We start from the raw sequence: 21,547 nt of genomic DNA on the forward strand, positions 1-21,547 counted from the left end.
AAGCTGCAAAACATTATTCATAATATTGTGTTCCAATAAGAATAATAACTGAATTTTAATCATCCATTTAATAGTCTGTATACGTAGCTGTGCATCAGAAAACATAAATATTCGTTTTTATTGATGCTCTAATAAAACGAGATAAAAGTGTGAGTATATCTCGCTCTCTTTTTTTATTAATACTGTAATAAATCAAAGAAAATATCGTAATGCAAAAACATCGTTACTTAAACATAACATTTATGAAATGAGTTGTATTAATCGTGTTTCGATTATCCATTTTCTTATTTTTTGCGTTTCCTATAATACTAAGAATTATCCAAATATACTGGAATCTCGTAGTTTTGAATAAGAATATATAATTTTTAAAAAAAATCTAAGTATTGGGTATTATATTCGCATTTTATCTGATATTCTTAACTAAGGCTTTTCGTTTATGGAGTAATACTAACTTCCAAACGTTAGATTTCAAGTGAATCTTCAATATCATTAAATTCTTCAGCACTGAATACCACTTCGAAATCGATATATCCATCCTCGTTTGTGGGAATGATGTGATGAATGTAAACTAACGGAAGTTACCGGAAGAATTACATATGTCTTTAGCTGGAAAGAACTAGATTCCAATTCTGTCAAAAACTTGAAGAATATAGACAGGTGAGATTGTTGTTTCGTCAGCAACCATAGAATTAAAAAAAAGAACCTAAAATATATGCAGTTGACATTTAATAATTACCAATATCTTAAATTAAATATGCCTGATGAAATTTCTCTAGAAAACCAAGACATTCACAAACCTTCAAGTTCGAAAAGAATTCTAATCGCGCTTGATAGTTGCAAACTGGAAAGAAGGTAGGCCGAAATATGATAGGTACTGTGATTTCTATGCGATAGTAACTTCAGCATTGGATAAACTTTTCAGGAAAATAAATATTAGCTGCAGAAGTAGTACGAAAGGTTGAACAGCGTCTCCACTTTTCTAACCAACAGGCTGTGTAAATTCAGTTGCGCCATAGATTTTTCTGAATGCTTTTTAGTGGTCAATGAATTTTATTGCCGGGTGTGAGGTTACCAACATGAAGAGTTAAAATGTTTGAAAAAGAAAATGTTTTGTCTAGCGCAGAAGTTTTGGCTTATCTAACCAAACACTAAGTTATCAATATTTCTTGAGTCGAATTATTATAAAATGTGTACAGCAGAACTTCGATTAATCGATCTAAATGGAACCTCAGTGATTAGATGGCGAAAAGTGTTTGATTTATTTATACGAATTGAATTTTACGACAAACGCGAGGATAGTCCAGAACACGTACATTCCAATGTGGTATTACAAAGAGTTTTACTAGCAAGCAAGATATGTATGTGTGAAAGCAAAATGGTTAAAAATGAAAGTATTAAAATATTCTTTAATTTGAAGAGCCAAAAATCATCTAATTCCAAATCATATGATAACTTCAACCATGGTCATACATCAAAAAAATTTGAAGAGGGAAAATATGTGAAAAATGCAGATAAATAGGGAAAACAACTCTTGTTTTACATTTAGAAATTGTGTGATGCAGAAGGATTATTTTTGGGTAATTCAAATTGTTTCGAAAATGTATGGTAGGAGGATAAAATTATTTCAAGCATGCAACATTTTTATCCGATGAAAATAGTTTGAAATAATGTTAACATTTTAATACTACAATTGGCTTTTTTATTCGTTAATTAAAAATAATAAAATTCTGTCAGAATTTGTAATTTTTTTTCAAAATAAAATTATGGCCAATACTTATAAAATTGAAAACATACCTTCCAGCGTTTAATCCAACATATTCATTGAGCGGACAACCGAGCCACATCAAAATCACCATTCCTACGGAATATGCCAATGCACACAAAGCTATCCATCGAGCAACGAATCGAGCGTTGGGTTTGTATTTCCGCATGAAGGTTCCACTAGCAAAGATTCCGACACCCATCACTAATATCCCTGCCATACCTGAAATGAAATATTCATGGACAGTTAAAACCACGTGATACTTTGGTACGTAAATATCACAGTGTATTATTTAAAGAAGAAACAAGAACAAAAACTTCATCTCAAAATGAAGATTTCACTTCCAATCTGCAATAACAAATCAAAGTTTTTTTCTGATTTTGAATACTTATCGACTATATTCTGAAATGGCATCGTAAGGTCCCTGTCAGAAGGTTAAAAGAAAATTTTAAGATGGCGGTCTAATGACTGTTCTTCACTTACGGCATTTCTAGGAATCGAGTGCCGTGATTTCGATCAGATGAAGAATTGCAGTACGAGAGAATTGCATCACTGGAATCGAAGACTTCAGAGGTGAAAAAGCCTTTTTTTTCTCATTAAGAAAACAATACATATATTAGGAATAAGCACGACTCTAGTCGTGTTTTATTGGTTTCGGTTTCATGTACAAATTAATTATTTTAAACAGCCTCCAAATCAACTTTCAAGTAATTATATTGCCGCAATTCCTGCTAACTCTTCCAAAATGACCTCATAAATTTTTATGTAATATTTTTTTATTTTGTGAAAAATATGTAGATAAGGAGTGTATAATTTGTAAAATTTGAAGCCAAGATCGAAAATATTCGGCATATTTTAGTAAATATTTCAATCAGAATTGCTGAAAATCTTTCTCCTATGTTTTACGGCATACTGGAAAACAGAGCGATGCTAACAACAAAGTCCACCGAAAAACTGATGATAATTTATTTATAATAACGTCTTTCACGATTAGATAATATAATAATTTGTTTATACTAACTTTTTTGTGATTAAGCCATATAATTCAAGTGTTTATAGCATCTTATTATGGAAGATATAAAAATATCACTTTCTTTTAAAATAGCATAAAAATGAATTATTGTATTTCATATACTAAGAGTTTTTATTCATTATTCTCTCCTTTAAGGATAAGGATAGATAGATATCGAAGAGCGAAAGTCTGCGCATGTCACAATCTGGAAAGTAAAATGTACTACTGAATTAAAAAGCAAAGCTATTTTGTCCTTATCACAACTAGGCTAAAACAGATATATTTAAATGAAGTTTTATTATATAAATAATGGATATTAATTTGACATATTCTGTGTGCATTTTTAAGGTCAGGTTGGTAAATAACTTAGTACAAGACGATCACATCTGAAAACGGTATATAACTAAAACTGCTGAACATAAGATACGGATAACTGAGTATAGAAGTACGAATCAAATAGCCGAAAATGCGAATAACCGGGGAAAAATGCGATGAATTTAAAAAAACTGAAAATAATGGGGGACGAAAACTCGTTATGCACACGACAAGCCAGAAACATGACGGTTGCAGGCCGTTTCGTTTGAAACGTCATCAGATGCAGATAACAAGAAACTGTCAGTTAGACAGGTTTTTGTCCATTATTTTTTACCAGTCCGTTTTGGGTTTTAACGATTTTTGTTTTAGGAGCGACGCATGCCTTAATATCGCTATTGCTTTACGTATTTTTTTAAAACTTATTTTTATCTTGTTATTTTGGTTTTGTTTTTACCATTGAAAAAATAATAATGATACCGCAGAAAATACAATTCACTGTTTATTATATGAAACTAACAATATCTGCAGAAGTAAGAAGTTATTCAAGAATGCAGCGTGTTCCCTCGTGTCTTCTGGGAAATAAATGATTTTACAAGGGAATTTATTGCAACAATCCGATTCTATTTAAATTCGAATGAATTTTTGGAGACCAATATCGACAATTCCAAAAGACAGTAGTGTCATTGAATTATCCTTTAAAAGAAAATCTAAACAGAAATATTATGAATATAGGTGAAAAACGCAAAAATAATTTTTTTTTTTCAAATAATAATGTTTTCAAACATTCCTTGGAAAACTGCTATACACATAAATTAAATTAAGCCATGATCAGTTAAATACATATTAAAGTGGTAGGGATAATATTTACGTTGGTGTCACCAGACTAAACTGAGAATTTTTTCTAGCCTAATTTACAAGGTTATTTTTCTGATAGTTTCCAAATTTATTTTCCTGCTAATAACCAACTAATTTTTGCATTAAAAAGAACATGTTGTTATTTCACTCACTTGGCTTTGTATTTTCTACATTTCATATTTCATTAATCTTTCCATCTCGAAATTTTATATATTATAGAATAAGTAAAATGCAAATCAGTCACATTTGAGATTATTATCTTTCAATGACGTTTATAACTAACTTTCATCGGACTCTTTTTTTTTATGAATGATCAAAAATACTTTTAAAAGAATTGAAAATCTCTACATTCATATTATTTATAACATTTATTGTTCATTATAATGAAATTAAAAAAAAAACTGAGTTAGATGTGTTTTCTGTGAATTTAGCTGTTCGCTAAACGGTGAAATTTACCAAATAATCAAAGGGTTATTGTCATAATATAAAATGACATAATACATTTGTCATAATATAAAATGAAATTCTAACAGATATATTTGTTTCATAACGAAAACAAATCAGGAAACAACTAAGATATCTGAGAAATAAACTTGTATCATTTCATCTTACAGAACAACCCATTCGATTTAGGAGATGAATTAAAATAACTTTAGTTCTTTAAATTAAAATTTAAAAAAAAATTTTAAATTGCAAAATTATCGATGCACGATATATGTATATCATAAAATATGTTATAAGAAAAAATATTTTATTTCGATTAAGTCGATATTAGATCCAGCATTATTTCAAAGCCGAATTTAGAAACTATGAAAGTTTCGTATATGGTCCATAATAGGGTCCATACTCATGAATGCCGGGAAGTGTATTCCCGTACGCTCTCTGGGCAACTCACGAAACTTTCATAGTTTTGAAATAATGCTGAATTTAATACCACTTTGCTTATATATTTTATTTCATTTTTTGCATTTAATTGAATTAAAACTAACTATAAATAAAATTAATTAGTTTAAATTGATTTTAAATTAAATTAACGATTTATCTAAATTAGTTTTAAAATAATTACTTTTAATTTAAAATGTTTTAAATAATAAAAAATAATTAAACATTTAAAATTAAACAAAAATATACAAAATATGATAATGTTGCCATTGGTTTGACATATAACATGTCAGATATAATAAATAGAATGCATGTTAAAAAGTAAATGAAAGCAAACCAAGTAATGTTTTTATTAAATAAATGGATTTTTTTCTGTCTTTTAAAGCTACATTTTCGGGTTTACTATTTCATCATAATCATATGATCAAAATATTATAATAACATTTTATAATAACATATTATAAACTATATTATAATTTTAAAAATCCTTAACGCTGGAAAACAAATTGGCTACTATCCACTGATTAAAAATGAAGGACAAAAATGGCATTATCTGCTGATTCCATTATTCATGCAGGCATTGTTGTTTTTCATAATTGTTGTCTAAAGCCCGAATGTGAAGTATTGTTGCAAATCGCTTCTCTGGAAACTCCCGATAAATGACTAACAGTTTAACAATGCAGCCAATTAAAATGGAAATTATTATCTATCTCTAATCAAAATATTATTACAATTCAGAGCATTAAAATCATAAACCTGATTAATTGCGTTTGATCGAGTATTCAATTCATTTTTTAGATTTACTTACGAGGAAGACACTTGTGCCAATTTCACCCGATATCTAAACAGTTCCAAAAACTCTTTCAATCTTGCACCTCTTCATTTACCCAGGTACTCATAAAATATTTTCAATTAAGCAAATAGCAAAAAACTAAACATTATTTTACTTCTGCAAACAAAATCCTTCTGAAATCACTCAAGTGAGACATTTTTCCCTCTCCGTAGCGAAAAATGAATAACTCAAGCACGTCTTTTCTGTTCTGTCCACGAAACGGTGAACGAACTGAGGAGAGAAAACGAACTCCGCCCACGTTAGCCGCACAATCTCATAAGTACGCACATCCATTCCTTCGTTCGTCTTCATGAAATTTCCCCCAAGTCTTTCTGCAAATATATATTGATTAGTGTTGTTCAGAAAAGAAGACGCCTCTATTACAGACGGTCACACACGTGTCTGACCTTAAACTAAGAACATATTGTTGACGTTTAAAATAAGCATCGAGTCTGGAGATTTTTTCCCTCTCTATCTTTCTTTTTTGGTGGTTTCTTTTGAAAATCCAAATATTACTTTACTGGTTTCCTCTTTTGTCCGTTGGCATTTCGAGAAAGATTGCGTCGAAATCACTGCTGAAGCCTTAAAAGTAATGTTATTGCAGTTATTTATATTCTTTTCTACAGGGTAGTGTAATGTGGAGAAAGAGTGTGTATTATATACCCACGTCAAGATTCCCTGAATGTTCTTTTGGAACATTGCGAAATCTAACAATATAAACTTAACTTTTTGCAGACATAACATAAATCTAACTAGTGTATTTAACAGAAGATCATAATCAAACTAACGTTGCAAACTCATTATGTCCAATGTCTATTTCAAAACTTTATGTATTGCTTCAATATATTCATTATACGAATTAAAATTGCCTGTTTTTAAAAATCTGGATTCAGGTTCTCTGGTTTAACTGATCAGTTTGTTTTTTTATTATTATTAATAAGATGGATAAAATTATTTACAGCTAATCAAAATATATAGTTTATGATTGAAACAAATATGTTCAATTCAGATAACAGTAGTAGCAAGTAGTATAATTCTCGGAGGTGTCCGAGATCTCAGAAGTATACTACTCTTGATGAAAAAAAAATTATTTTTAAAATAAGTTTTAAAAATTACCAGGAATATAATTTAATTATAAATATAATATTAACATAAAAATTCTTAACTTTGTCTTAAATCTGAACTATAAATTATATAAATAATAAATAATACACCATTTCTTTTATTGTATGTGAAAAGTATCACTTGAAACCTTGGAGGGTAATTGATGGCAATGCTGTAGCCAATGAAGTTTTAACTGAGGCTCGGCTATTGCTGTTACCCTCCTGCCATGATCAGAGCTTTAATAGCTCAATAACACCTTATCCCTACACTGTCCTCTACAGATAACGGGGAATATGAAAAGCATTCTTGCTTCGCCACTTTCAACCAGTCCTTATAAGGCATGACGTTATTCTTTGTGGCAATGGTGTTAGCTTATTGTCATGACGATTGGAAAGGTCTGTAATGATGATATGATGAATTCTTTTATTATGGTAGTAGTAGTTTTCAAACGGCGCATCCACTTAGAACAGGAATCTTCAACGCATGGCCCGCGGAGCTCTTTATCGTGGCCCGCCAGCCATTTTGAAAAAATAACTACTTTACATTAAAACGCGATTAAATAAAAAATAATTTCAATGAAGCCCGCAGGCAACTAAGCTATACTGCGGTATTTAGAATTGTAAGATGCTTTCCAGATTCACAAGGAATGCTGTACATTTGATACTTTTACATAAAATCCTATAAAAATAAATATTAAATAGACATGCTTCTTCAGCCATCTACCAACGCCAAGTGGTATTTAAGTACTAGTTTAAGTACATTAAAGGAACTTTAAAAAAACGGTCGTTTGAATTTAAGTCATATTCACTTGCTTTAGAAGAGAGCACAGATTTGAAGGATCCAGCACAACTGGCTATCTTTGTCCGTGCACTGATCAACAATTCACTATGACAGAAGAACTGCTAACTCGTACCTATGAAGGGAACGACGAAAGGCACTGATATTCTTGAAGCCGCCAAGAAAACGCTAAAGCGTTTCGACCTCAGCTTAACCAACCTCGAGGGTGTGGTAACTGATGGTGCCCCTGCCATGGTGGGAAAGAAAGAAGGGTTTGTTACGCTGCTACGGAAAGAACCGAAAGTATAATGAAAAGATTTCGTCCATTACCACTGTTTAATCCACCAAGAGAATTTCTGCGCGAAAACTATTGGATTTGAGAATGTCGTGAAAGTTATTCTGACTGTCGTCAACATTATTAGGGTAAGAAGATTGAATCATCGTCAAATCCAAGAGTTTTTGACCCAAGAGTGTGAAGCGGATCACAGCGATGTGGTTTATTATAGTGATGTGCGTTGGTTGAGCAGAGGGAAGTTCTTAAAAGAGTCTTTGACTTAAGGAGCGAAATACAGCAGTTCATGCAAACCAAGGGGAATCTGATTGCGGAATTTAATGTTCCGAAGTGGATGACAGACTTTGACTTTGTGATCGACATCTTGTTGCATATGAATGACCTAAATACGCGGCTACAATGCAATCCAAAGATCAACTGGTGCACACTCTGTTTGATCACATCAAAGCTTTTGTGGCCAAGCTCAAACTTTGGGAGGCACAACTCACAAAAAAAGACTTAACTCATTTTCAGCTTCTCGCTGAGTCCAACTGTTCGTCTCTTGATGAATACGCTACAAAATTAGACTTGTTGTGAAGTGGGTTCGAAGAGAGATTTAGTGATTTTCGTAACCAACAGTCTTCTTTAGATTTATTTTCAATGCCATTCAGTGTCAATGTGGCCGAAATGCCAGGCTCAGAGCTGCTTGAATTCCAAAACAACTCTTCTTTGAGAGAAAAATTATTCAATATGCCCTTGCTTGCATTTTACAAAGACTACATTTCTGAGGACGCATTCCCTAATCTTCGCCGGCATGCTTTGAAGATGTGCGCTTTGTTAGGAAGCACATATGTGAGAAGTTCTTCTCCAGAATGAAGCATGTGAAGTCCAAGACAAGAATTCAGATTACGGACCAACAACTCGAAAATACTCTGCGCATAGCGACTTCCAGCATTGATGCCAACATCGACAAGCTGGTCAAGGAAAAAGATTGCCAAGTTGCCCATTGACATTGTAAAAAATCAATGTTTTCTTCATTAAATTATCTTTTTTCAAGTATTGGTTGTATTTACTTATCATGAACCCGACTCCTACCTACGTTCTTAAAGCCGAGTTTGTTTATTTTTATAGGATTTCATGTAAAGTATGAAATGCACAGCGTTCCTCGTGTCCTTGTGAATCTGGAAAGCATCTTACAATTCTAAATACCGCAATATAGCTTAGTGGCCCGCGGGCTTCATTGAAATTTTTAATGCGGTCCACAGTGTCTGACAGGTTGAAGACCCCTGTCTTAGAAAGACAAAACTCTTTCTAGAGAAGAAGGCGTACTAAGCAAAGGTTATTATTGTTTATTTTCGAATACAACTCTCACATTTACTCAAAATATATCATTCACTTTATTTATTCCTGTGGGGGTTCCCCCTGTTCCTCGACCGTCGCTTCGGACTGGTTGAGCCCTCTTAGTGAGGCATTAAGTATGTATTTTATGTCTGTAGATCCGTGTGTGTGTTCACGGGCCGGTTTGCCTGTTCTGAGGGACAAAAAAAATGCGACTTTCCGGGTGAACAAAAACCGTCTACCCCCGTATTAAACCGGATAACTCACCTTTAGTCGAAAGAGAATAAAGTTGCTCACATCATAGAGGGAATTGAATCCAAGTCTTTTCGACCAAAGGGCTTCGTCTATACCGACTAAGCTATAGAGGCTCACCATCCACTTATTTCAATATAATATAGCATCAAAACACCTGTAATTTCTACGTATAAATATCCGTCAAATACGTCGTTCTAGCGAATGTGCTAAGGAGGCAGCGGAAAAAACGAGTTGTTATAATTACTGCTGTTAGTGATTTTGGAGATGGTGTTATGAGAAGAGCATTTACACGATTTCACCGCTTGTTTTGAAAAAGGATCAAAATCGCTTATCGGAAACCAGCTATTATAACTCTGTAACCAGCTTTTAAATCTCTATGTAGCAGTGCCCCTTATTTAGGAACGTTTTAATTGCTCCCTTATCTTTGAAACATGGCCCCTCCTTTAGGAACTTGCATTATGCCTCTTTACAATTCTTATAAATAATAATCGTAATAAATCTTATTTCTGAAATGGATTCATTTATTAATCCTTATAAGAAATACATTTATAACTTACTTTCAGATAAAAAAAATAGAAAGAAAAGTTTAATTACTAGAACACAATACTAACACACACACGCACACGCACACACTTGGACATGTATCTACCTTTGTGTAAGTCTGGGTGTGTTACACCTTGTGACATATTAGGTTAAGTGACCTGTTAGAGTGTTCATCCATCTCGTATTGGTCTACTGATTACTGTTATCTTAGCCGACACTGGGTGATTTGCTTCGCTCTGGTTATTGTCCTTCTTTCGCTATGTTGTTTTTATCTTTTTCTGTAGTTATTTATGAAAGTATTGATTGAGTCCGTTTAGCTCCACTTTTTATATCCTTTTAGTTAATAAAATACATGTTTCTTCTAGAAATATAATTTACAATTTTTTATTCGCTATTTATTTTAATTCTAACTTCATGATAGCATATTCCAAAATTTTAATGATAATAATCAGATTAAACTGAAACTTGGGATATTATTCTGCTTATCCATGGCGCCTTTATTTCTTAAACCCATTGATAGTGATGAAATATAATATCACTCTTTACTAAATATGCGCAGACCCACTTCAAAAGTTCTGCCCACCGCGCATGTATTGTCATTGAGATAGTGCAATACTTTCCACCTTTGTATAAGTTATAGGAGGCTGAGTAAAACGCCGTATACAGAAAGTCAATCTTTTTATATCCCAGACACTGGATTCGTAATGAATTCTATTCGAAAAAAAAGCTCAAAAATAAATTATTTCATTCTTTATTTTCAAGATTTTTATTTATTTCGATGACTGTTCAAAACAGGTCTAAATATTCGTCAAAAGTATTCTAACAAAAAATAAAAGTGTATTTATGGAAGCACAACACGAAGCATATTAGAGCGTGATGTGCTCTGAGCATGTTTGTTAATACTAAAGGAAATGCATGAAATATTTTCATATTAAGTTAGTCCCATATCCAATTCATTAAATATGAATTGAAATCAAATAACGCCGACATTTTTGTTTGAAATAAATGACTTATTGCGAAGAATAAGCTTACCAGATATCATGTTAGCTTTGGTAGCAGTAAGCTGGAATTGACTCTCCAAATACTTCGGCAAGAATGTATAAAGACCTGCTATAGGAAGGATATGAAGTACACTGCTAGCAGTTCGTAATAACAGTATCTTGTTCTTCAGCAACCTCTTCAAAGCCTTTGGAAATTCTGGAGAATATAATTTGGTAAAATTAACATTACAGAGATTATTACGATGATAAATGTGCATTCTATTATCTTTATCTTATTCAATATATATTCATAATATAAAAAACACTACATTGAGATTTAAGCCTCAGGAATATATATTATGAAATAAATAATTCTATTTGTGGATTTAATTGACTTTTTGATTTTTTACAATTACTACTAGTATCTTTACACAACTGATTTTCCCAAAAAAGAGTCAATCAACCTGAGTAGCATCTTAAAAAGCTTAATTATTGTTCTTGATTTTACCAAAATAGCCATTCGATTATCATGAACTTTTATACACTATTTCCACACAAATTTTACTACTGCCAATTATCTATCAATTATTTTCTTGTGGAAATCAGTATAGTTGTAAACGAACTCGAGATAAATCTAAAGAGATCAGCTGGAGAACAGATGTTTTTTAAAACTCGTTTTTAGCCAAATTTTATATATATATATAGATTAAAAATGAAACTAATTTAAATTTGATCTATATAAAAGTCGAATAAGAAAATAACAATTTCATTGCAATAATTATACAAGAAGTATATATTTATTAATTAATAAATTACGAATAAAAAACATGCTTGCTATGCGGACTTATATATTCTTAATGCGACATGAAATGTATAAATTAAGAGACATGCTACTAAATTAAGTTGGAAGCCCTTGGCAATTAAATTTATATGATAAATGATAACGAATACATAGTCTAATAAATAATATTTATTATCAATAACCTAATCTTCATCTTAGTATAAACATTTATTATTAGCATGTAATTTTAAACTCACCTTTCAGACTTGGTTTCTTTGAAGGTTTCTTGGTTCCATTACAGTTGAGGAATGCATTTTGTTGTTGCTGATGATGATTATGTATGTTTCCATTAGCGTTTCCGTTCATATGGACCACAATACCCTGGTGAGCCAGATGATCAGAATTCAGTAGCATGCGAGGAAATGCTCCCATAGGAAAAGCAGTTATAATAAGAGCTGCCCCAACAATAAACACGCCAAGCCACCAAGCGCCAATCCACTGAGGGTCATCCGGTGCCAAACCGGGATTTTCTGTATTAAAATAAGCACAATTGTTACTATATCTGTAAATGTCGCTTCTCTGCATAGCACATGTGCATGTAAAGAAGCTACTCACACTATATCCAAATATTGGGATAGATTTACGTTGAATTTTGTCCCCTACTTCCTACAACTCATATAATAGTAGATTAATGAATATATTTGAATAAATGAGAATTGCAATCATTAAGTAATAACGATGAGTTTACTTCAATAATAAAAAAAATTCAAGAATTAAATGCATTATTATCACTCTAACTTTGGATGATTTCCACTATTTTATTTTTATTTTTAATGGCTAATTATGAATATATACAAAAGCGCTAGCAATATAGTTTAATATATGCTTTTCATACAAATGCATCCGTCCTTAGTAAATTTCTTTACAAAAAGATAAACGTGTCATGATAAATGATAGTCACATGCAAATACATTTCGTTAATTGATTTTACTCAGTTTAATTGTTTAATAAAATTAATATATATTTAAATTATATTTCAAACTATACATTTTAAAATTTAATTTTAAAAACGTAAATAATTTCAGCTGTTTTTAAAGGTTCAGTTGTTATTTCTCAGTATTTTTATCATATAAAGTTTCTTCCTCTTCGCTTTCAGTGATAGACTGTGTACAAGGTCATAAATATTACAAAACAGAAATTGACAATCTTATTTTCATAATTATTCTCAAAAATCAAGCCGCTTATTTTCTTTCGTAGAATAACTGCTAACCTTCTTGGATCTCTGTAACATTCGTTTTCCTATTTGCTCCGTTAATCCTTTTTAAGGACGAAAAGTTTGTTCTAAATTGGTTGTTTTCCTTGACTTATACGCTTACAATCCCAGACTGCCCTCGTTTCCTATCCTAATGAGCATATAATAAGAAGATAAGTCGCTTTGGATAACAATATCTGTAAATGCCAATTCATGTCATATTACGATAGGCTTGCTATTCATTCTGCAATGGCGAACGCTTCGGATAAGCGAATTTTGTTGTTGTGTTTATTTGATATTTTTATTTTCAGCAATGTCGAAACAGCAATCTAATGGGTCATGTGAAAAGCTTGTACGCTGAAGTTTATCCTTTTTGAACAACTTCAGTTGTCCAAAGAATAAACGAAGGGAGAACTATTATTTTGAATTACAAATCACCTCATCAGTATTAGATATTCTGTGCTCTCCTCGTCCATTTTTGTCAATGTAAAACTACTCCTATCTAGTAATGAAAATAGGATATTTGCAAATATTTTTAAATAAAATCATGATTTAATTTTTCATTGGCAAAAACTGATAAAAGATCTGCCAATAACAGTTCAACGTTTCTATACTTACCAAATGGAAAATTTACGTATACACTTGTGCAGAAAGAGCCTAGAAGAAATCCAAAAACTGGACCAAAAATTCGAACACCAATTGTTATTCCTGCAATAAGTAAATAAATAAATATTGCTTAGTTTCATATCAAATGCATTAAACTTATACATAGCGTTCAATATATTCCATTGCGAATCATAAGTGACATCATCAAAACGGGAAAAATTAAAGTAAAAATAATATTGATAATAGTAATAATCTTCTGTATTAAAATTTACTATGTGATTTGGTTTGTTTAATATATAACATGACTGTTTAACGTCCTCTATAAACTTTTGAGTATGTGGGAATTAAAAGCTAATATATTTTTTACAAAACATTATGTTGAGCAAATTTAAAGTAAAAAAAGAAGATTTCGTTCTGTATAAATACTTTACTTCATAATAATTCTTATCGTAATTTATTATGTATCTCCGACCCAGGAACCGTTGTAAACCTATAGTACATCAGTACGCTAGGCGAAATATGGTATTTTTGTACCATTTAATTGATTTTTCTATTTTTTTTTATTTCTAACTCTACTCTAGGCCACTTCAGACCTCAAATCAGAAAAGCGGTCATTTCATACTAAACAATGAAATTTATCTCACAACTGAAGATTATCACAAATATTCATGTTCACGATAGGGTTCGAATCCGCAGCCGGTTAGTTGAAGAGCGGGTACATTAATCACTCGGCCTACCAATCTGGCAATAATAGGCCATCACATAATACACAGTGGTAATGATAGCCTGTTAACTTATTTCAGTAGCCCAGTGATGCACCCAGTAAAAGGTAACCGTGGGCAGATGAGAAAGTATTAATTTGTGTTTGAGTAATGATATCATAAAAATAATAATGATATCATATCAATAAAATAATATATACACACACACAAGAATGCGGAAGCATCATTAATATATGAATTATCACTATGAATATTAATTTATAAAGATATTCCTATTTTTGGCTTCGTTATTTTTTTTTTCGTTCTAAAATAATTACAAGTAAAATAACTTGTAATTATTTTACTTTTGATTGTGTAATTAAGTAACTTACATAAATCACAAATATGAGCCTCTTATTAATGAATAAGTGTCTATACAGAAAATCAGAATTAGAAATGAAATGAAAACGAATGTCATGAATATCATGAATATAAATGTCGACACCTTTAGCATGTTTAATGTTAGTTCCACCACCACCAAAGCAACGTAAAATCTAAAGCATATTTAGGATAGTCGTGTGAATAGGCCAATGACATCATTTACAGGATTTCCTATACACACAGGATTAGCAATCATATTTATGAAAAGAACATATTATGTATCTGCATTTAAAAGTAAATCAAAATACTGTACTTTAAAATGCTTGTCCTGAAGGTCTGCGCACCAGAACTGACTCCTATCCTATGCCGTCTGTACACACTCTCTTACTCCACTGGTATATATCCTAAAGCCTGGAAACTGGCCTATATTCAACCCATTCCTAAAAAGGGTGACAAATCACAGCCATCTAACTACCACCCTATCTCATTCACTTCAGTCCTATCTAAATTGATGGAGAATGCCATCAACTCTCAACTCCTACTCTATCTTGAAGGTACCCAGCTATTAAGCGACCAGCAGTACGGATTCCGTCGAAGCCAATCAACAGGAGATCTACTCTCATATACCACTCAACGCTGGATAAATGCCATGGAGAAATTCGGCGAATCCGAAGTAGTTGCACTTGATATCTCTAAAGCCTTTGACCGGCTCTGACACAAAGGCTTACTAAGCAAACTCCCATCATTTGGACTGTCTTAGGACTTCTGCAGATGGACTGCCAGCTTCCTGTCTAGACGAACACTATGTGTGATGGTAAACGGCTCCCTATCCTCTCTCCATATAACTACGGCTGGGGTCCCACAAAGTTCAGTTCTCTCGCCGACCTTCTTCCTTCCATATATCAATGACCTACTTCAATGACATATATCAATGACTCACCTCAATCCACAGAACATCAATCACCACTGCCCTTAATTTTGACCTCCAAGCCATCCTCCAATGGGCACAGGAGGATGGCCTGTAAAACAATCGCTAGTAAAACCCAGTTCTGTCTTATTTCTCACAAAAAAGAACCATTTTCCCCCAGCGTTGTTTTTGATAACACTGAAATTTCCAGACATGATGAGATTTCTCTTCTCGGAATTACCATCATGAGGCCTCTCCTGGCATAACACATCGCAACCTTAGCGTCCAAAAAACTAGGTTTTCTCTTTCGCTCAAGACGCTACTTCACCTCTAAACAGCTGTTAACATTATACAAATCACAAATCCGCCCAGCTGGAGTGGGACTCCTAAAAGCTCCCTCAAAATGCTTGACTCAGTACGAAGGAGAGCAATTAGACTGATAAATGAACATCTCTTACCAACTCGTTCCCCTCACTTTCACGTAGACGCTTGGTCTCTGCGACTTGTATATTCTATAAATATTTCCATGGGAAATGCTCATCTGAAATAACATCAATAATTCCCCGGCTCAGTACTAAGCTCATTGGAATACGTACAGCTGCCTCCCAACATCCTTTCACAGTACACCTTGAAACCGACAGAACAAGTTTCATTTCCTCCTCCTTCATCCCTGCTACTGCTGTACTGTTGAAACAGTCTTCCCCCTGGTATTTCTCAAGGAATACAACATACAGGCTTTTAAATCAAATGTAAACAAGTTTCTCCTTTCCCAACCCTCCACCCATATACGGTACTAACGTACTGTAAATTGACCAGCCAACCTCTTGCATATGGGCCCAACATTAAAAAAAATAAAAAACTTTCAAATAACTTACATTTAAATATTTTATATGTAAAAATATTAGGATTTGGTGAAAGTACAAAACTCAAATAATCACTGCAAATTACTGCATTAGATTCAAATTATTGACGATCAATGAACAATCAATTGGTGCTAATGATGCAGGCCACACTTTGCTATTTGATGTTCCTGTTCTACCGGTTAAATTTAACGAGTATATAACTTGTCCTGTAATGAAGCTGCGAGTGAGAAAAGGAACTCAGAAAGAAAGAAAAAAAAACACCACGTTAAGTGTATTGCCCTTTGGAAATCCAAATACTGCTTAATCAAAATGGGGTTTTCATTATGATATGGCCCCTTATATGGCGAATAGCTTTGATTGAATAAACAGAAAGCAATGAACCTTTGCCATGCGTGTTAGGCTTATGTGCCTGTTAGGACTACTGATGATGATGAAATTTGTTTCTTTAATAAATCAAAAACTCATATATTTGTGGGCAACAGTTCAGAGTGAATTGTACAGAGATGCAACATTGTTGCATCTCTGTAAAAGAAGGTAATCATTTAAATTACAATCATTGAATATTCAACCATCATGCGCACAATGTCATGTCCTCCGCAACGTAGCAATGCCAAATCGACATCTCTTAAGCTATTTCGGAGGACATGACATTGTGAGTGTGATGGTTGAATATGCAACCTTTATCTGGTCGATAAATTTCGCTATTACTCGATGAGATTCTTCATCTCATCGAGTAATAGCAAAGGATATCAGTAGAGAGAATTATTAAAAAGGAATTACTTCTACAGTGATTTTAATAATAACTTTTAATATAGAGAGCATCAGTTAAAAATGTTCACATGTGCTGGTACTTTTATCACTTGCTATTTCAGGCATAGGCAAAAAAATAACATTTCAGAATAATTGCATTATTATTTTTAAGGATTTCAATAGAAATAATGTTGTAACTTATATTAAGCTGAAATACTATATATAAAAATTATTACATCTAAAAAAAATTTGAAAATTTTCTAAAAATACCGATTACACCTGTAAATATTACATGTAAAACAATAGTTTATTAATGTTTTATAAATCATATTTGATTTTATTTATATTTATTTTAAGCGTTTAAATTGTATTAACATTTATATAATTAATTTATTATTAAATCATTTAAAATAAATGATTTAAAATAAATTACATGAGTAAGTTATAAGTAATTATGTTTTTATTTATATGTATTTCTTTTTATTTTATATTATTTCATATTTAGTAGATTAATAATTGTTTGACTTAATAAATAATATATATATATATATATATATATATATATATATATATTAAAATTAAAATTAAATGACTAAATTGTTTCACTCACCGAAATATAAGGGAGATTCTCTTGTTGCTACGTTGTCATCGATATAAGGTATTCCTAAAGTATACACTGCTGTTGCTCCAATACCAATGAAAAGTAGACTAATAAAGAATATAGACAAGACGATATTGGTAGTTCGAGTGGGTCGCCCACTTCTGTTTTTCGATGAACATTTTGATCCATGAATACTGCTGTATGTAGGCGAACTTTGGGTAACAGCAGAGAAATTTAACAGATCTTCGTGAGAAGTAAATCGTCGTTCAGGGCGGGGGAATGATGTCATATTTTCCACATCGTCTGACAAATGGGGCGGTAGAGAAGTATTCGACAGTGAAGAATAGGATGGATACGACAATAGCGATGATGAGGATGAAGACGATGAGTGAAATGGAGTTTGTAAAGATGACTCAGTTAATATATATTCAGAAACGCGCACAGTGCAAAGTTTTGAGCGATGCTCGTTTAGAGCCGCAGATGTGGCGTTTTTCTCTGAGGTGAAAGCTCTAGACGGTAAAGTTTCCTGTCCAAAAAGAAAATGTGGCATTGAACATAATATAGAAGCGATGGCAAACACTACCATACCACAAGCGATCCACTTAGGTCTATGTCCTTGGCCTCCATAATACGTTAATAATAAAGCACCACCTATTTGTCCAATTTCTGTGGCTGACATGATAATTCCGGTTGTTTTGCTCTGTATCTGGTAAAGTTTTTCAATGGTAGTGAGCACACTAACAAAGTAGGTATAATACATACCCTGAAGTACACTAGTCAGACAAAATACAGCTAGAAATACTTTTTTATTTGCAAGTGGTTGTAGCCATTTTGGTTTAAACGACCACAATCCACAAGAATAACTGTGCGTTTCACCTAAACATTTTACGTCACCTGTTGGGAAAGCGGACCTATCGACCGGGTCTTTACACACCACTTGGCCATTCATGTTGGCAGACACCGGCTTGTGAAGACCATTTTTGATGGCGGTTCCATTCTGTTTAGTTCCATCCGTAAAGTCTAGAGGGAATTTATTATTGTCGGTTGTGCTTATAGGACACCCATTAAAGGGTAAATGGGCCTTCCAGTTTTCCATTGTTTAGAAAAAGAGGGATCTGGAAAAAAAAAGCACTTTGTTAATCTGAACTTATATATCTGAAATTCTTATTATAAAAAAATGTAATGCTTTGGGTATAAATAATTATAATAATATAAAAACATCCACTCGATTTCTTTATAATTTCTTAAGATGCGTCATCATTTATTTTTATTTTTCTCAATGAGTACATTGCCATACGGGTGCTTCGATTAATATGCTTGTTTGCTCCATTAGCCAAAACAAACATTTGTGTCCAAAAATATCTTCAGGCTTCCCGCATTATTTTCCTAACATATTATGTTAAATGCTTTCCGTAAATACTTTATAAGTGCTCTTTCGTTGTTAGCATATAATTCTTTTTCTTGCAGGTCACTGGTTACCTTTCTCAATTTTAATGCTTATATAACAAATAGGAATTATTAGTTCTGCCCATATCACAAACAACCACGCTCTAAAACAACACGATGATGGAACATATCAATCTTCCTTTCATAATGAAATCTATTAACCTTAAGAGCATCTATTTATAAAGCACATAATTCAGTAAATTTAAATACAGCTATTTAATATTGCTTTTTAATATGAAGAAATATTTTTACGATCAAAAGTTTTATGATATTAGAGAAGAAAAAACTACCAGTTGTTAATTAATCTTTGCTGGAGGAAATTTTAAAAAAATTGCGATGCTTAGTATTGATGATATGAATGCATAACACATCATTTGCATTATGATTACAAAAAGCATGTCTGTGCATAATTATGATTTTTTGTTTATTTTAAATACATGTTATCTGTGAAAATAAATTCAACATTTAAGGATCAAGCACGACTCTGTTACATTGTTGTTGATAATAAATGGAGCGTAAGAATCAATGTGGATAAGAAACCATTTCCATGGCAACAAAAGTTCAGAGCATCATCTAAAAAGGTTGAGATCATACTAGCAAGAGTGTTCTTCATCTCAGGTTTAAGATAATAATAATAATAATATTTTATTAATCTGCCTTACATTTATTTAAAGAAAACTGAGTGCTGAAAGTACTTAAATAAAAACCTCTATTAAGTTGACTACTTAAATGAATGATAAAACCAAAAAAAAAAAAAAAACATTTATTACCTACAAACTTATATTCAGTGAACAAACTATCTATCTACTTGCTATTTTTGAGATATTGAAGTAAACAATAAAGAGAATCACAGGTTAGCGAACGTAAGAATGAAAACAGGCACGAGATGTTATTCGCTGTTGACCTTTGGAAGGGTATTCTCTTAAGTGGTTAGGATTTTAAGACTTTTTTATGCTTTGGTTCACTTATACAAGTCAACTGGATATAAATACTTAACTGGAAACAACTTGTAAGAAACTTTGCTTATATACTTAAGAAGAAACGTGATGAAAAAGAAAACCAACCCAGTTATATTACCTAGTTGTTTCACATTTGAGCTACAGCAAACCGATCAAAAATTGTAGATGAAGGGCTACCGCAAAGGCAATAGCGATAAACAGGATCATATTCGAGGAATTCAAATAAAATACGACTGTTCGTAGTGACTTGAAAAGTCCTAACGTCTGCAATTCTGTGATAAATATTTATTTATAATATTTTAAACGCAATAACACAAAAGCCAATTTGTGTTATTATTAAAAAAATATTAACATTACAAATGCCTAATATGTTTGATAATGTTGTCTATTTTCGGTTAAAATATTCTGTTCTATTTCTTTTAATTAAACGTTAAGATTAATCTTAATATACTAAATTATTTTAAAACATTAAAATTAAAAATGTTTAAATTGTAAATTTGTTTGTTAATTCCTTTCTCCATATTTCAAAATAACAAAAGGATACTAAGAACTCTGAATTATATTTGAAAAGTTAAGTTTCTTACTTAAAATTGAAGTTAAACAAAGAACTTCAGGGCTCTAATGATGCAAATAGTGTGAATAATATAAAGGAAAATATTTTAACGTTGTAATCCTTAGAGATTTCGTTTACTCAAGAAAATATGAATTATATAGACAACTTATTGATTTAATCATAAAAAAAATAAAATTTTTCTAAGCATTTGAGATTTGAGGTAAACAATTAGGAAGTTATGAAAAAAAAAGCAGAATAAAGGCAGTTTATATCCACAATTTAGAATTTGATTCATATGCACTCGGTTGTTAGCATATCAGCGCTTTTCTAAAACGCCATATGGTGAATGAAAACAAAAAATAAACACAAAAGTGGGCCAGCGATTTCTAACGAGGTTTCCTCCAAATATGGAGTAGTAGTTTCTGTACTACTCCATATTTGGAGGATATTTCAGTACTAACTATTAACAATAGAAGTAAAAAATTAAAAAAAAATAACAACAATGCTTCACTTTGAATAAAGTGAAGCATTGTTATTGTTGTTTTATTAAAAAGAATACAGGATTCACAAACAATTCTATTGTTTCCAAGATTTTAAAATTTGAATAAGATCAAAGAAATATTCTTTTTATCTTTTTAATCAGTTAAAGTTTTCTTCTATTAAACAAAACTTACAGCGTAGGCAATATGTGTTGAAAACTTATCAAACAACTAGAACTCAGACGTGTGTGTGTGCGCGCGCGTATTTATATTCTGGATATATTTTAATTTAATGTAAATCTTTACATTCATATTTGAAATTCATGCAATTAATTTAATATA

General features: G+C 31.9%; 1 protein-coding gene across 2 annotated transcripts in view; it reads right to left on the reverse strand.

Annotated features, from left to right (window-relative positions):
* Positions 1–21,547, reverse strand: part of LOC150097493 (solute carrier organic anion transporter family member 74D-like) — a 314,670-nt gene that overhangs the window by 15,544 nt on the left and 277,579 nt on the right. For both annotated transcript variants that reach the window (XM_090407008.1, XM_090407009.1), the window contains 5 exons: positions 17,778–18,883; positions 13,578–13,667; positions 11,965–12,237; positions 10,979–11,143; positions 1,795–1,984 (listed from right to left, as the gene is read on the reverse strand). In XM_090407008.1, the coding sequence (XP_090263134.1) occupies positions 1,795–1,984; positions 10,979–11,143; positions 11,965–12,237; positions 13,578–13,667; positions 17,778–18,864 (1,805 nt within the window). In that variant the 5' untranslated portion in view covers positions 18,865–18,883. The remainder of the gene's footprint in view (positions 1–1,794; positions 1,985–10,978; positions 11,144–11,964; positions 12,238–13,577; positions 13,668–17,777; positions 18,884–21,547) is intronic.

Source organism: Typopeltis vanoorti, chromosome 17 (genome assembly GCF_054136105.1).
Source record: "Typopeltis vanoorti isolate ZY-2024b chromosome 17, IOZ_Tvanoo_1.0, whole genome shotgun sequence".
Classification (NCBI taxonomy): Eukaryota; Metazoa; Arthropoda; class Arachnida; order Uropygi; family Thelyphonidae; genus Typopeltis; species Typopeltis vanoorti.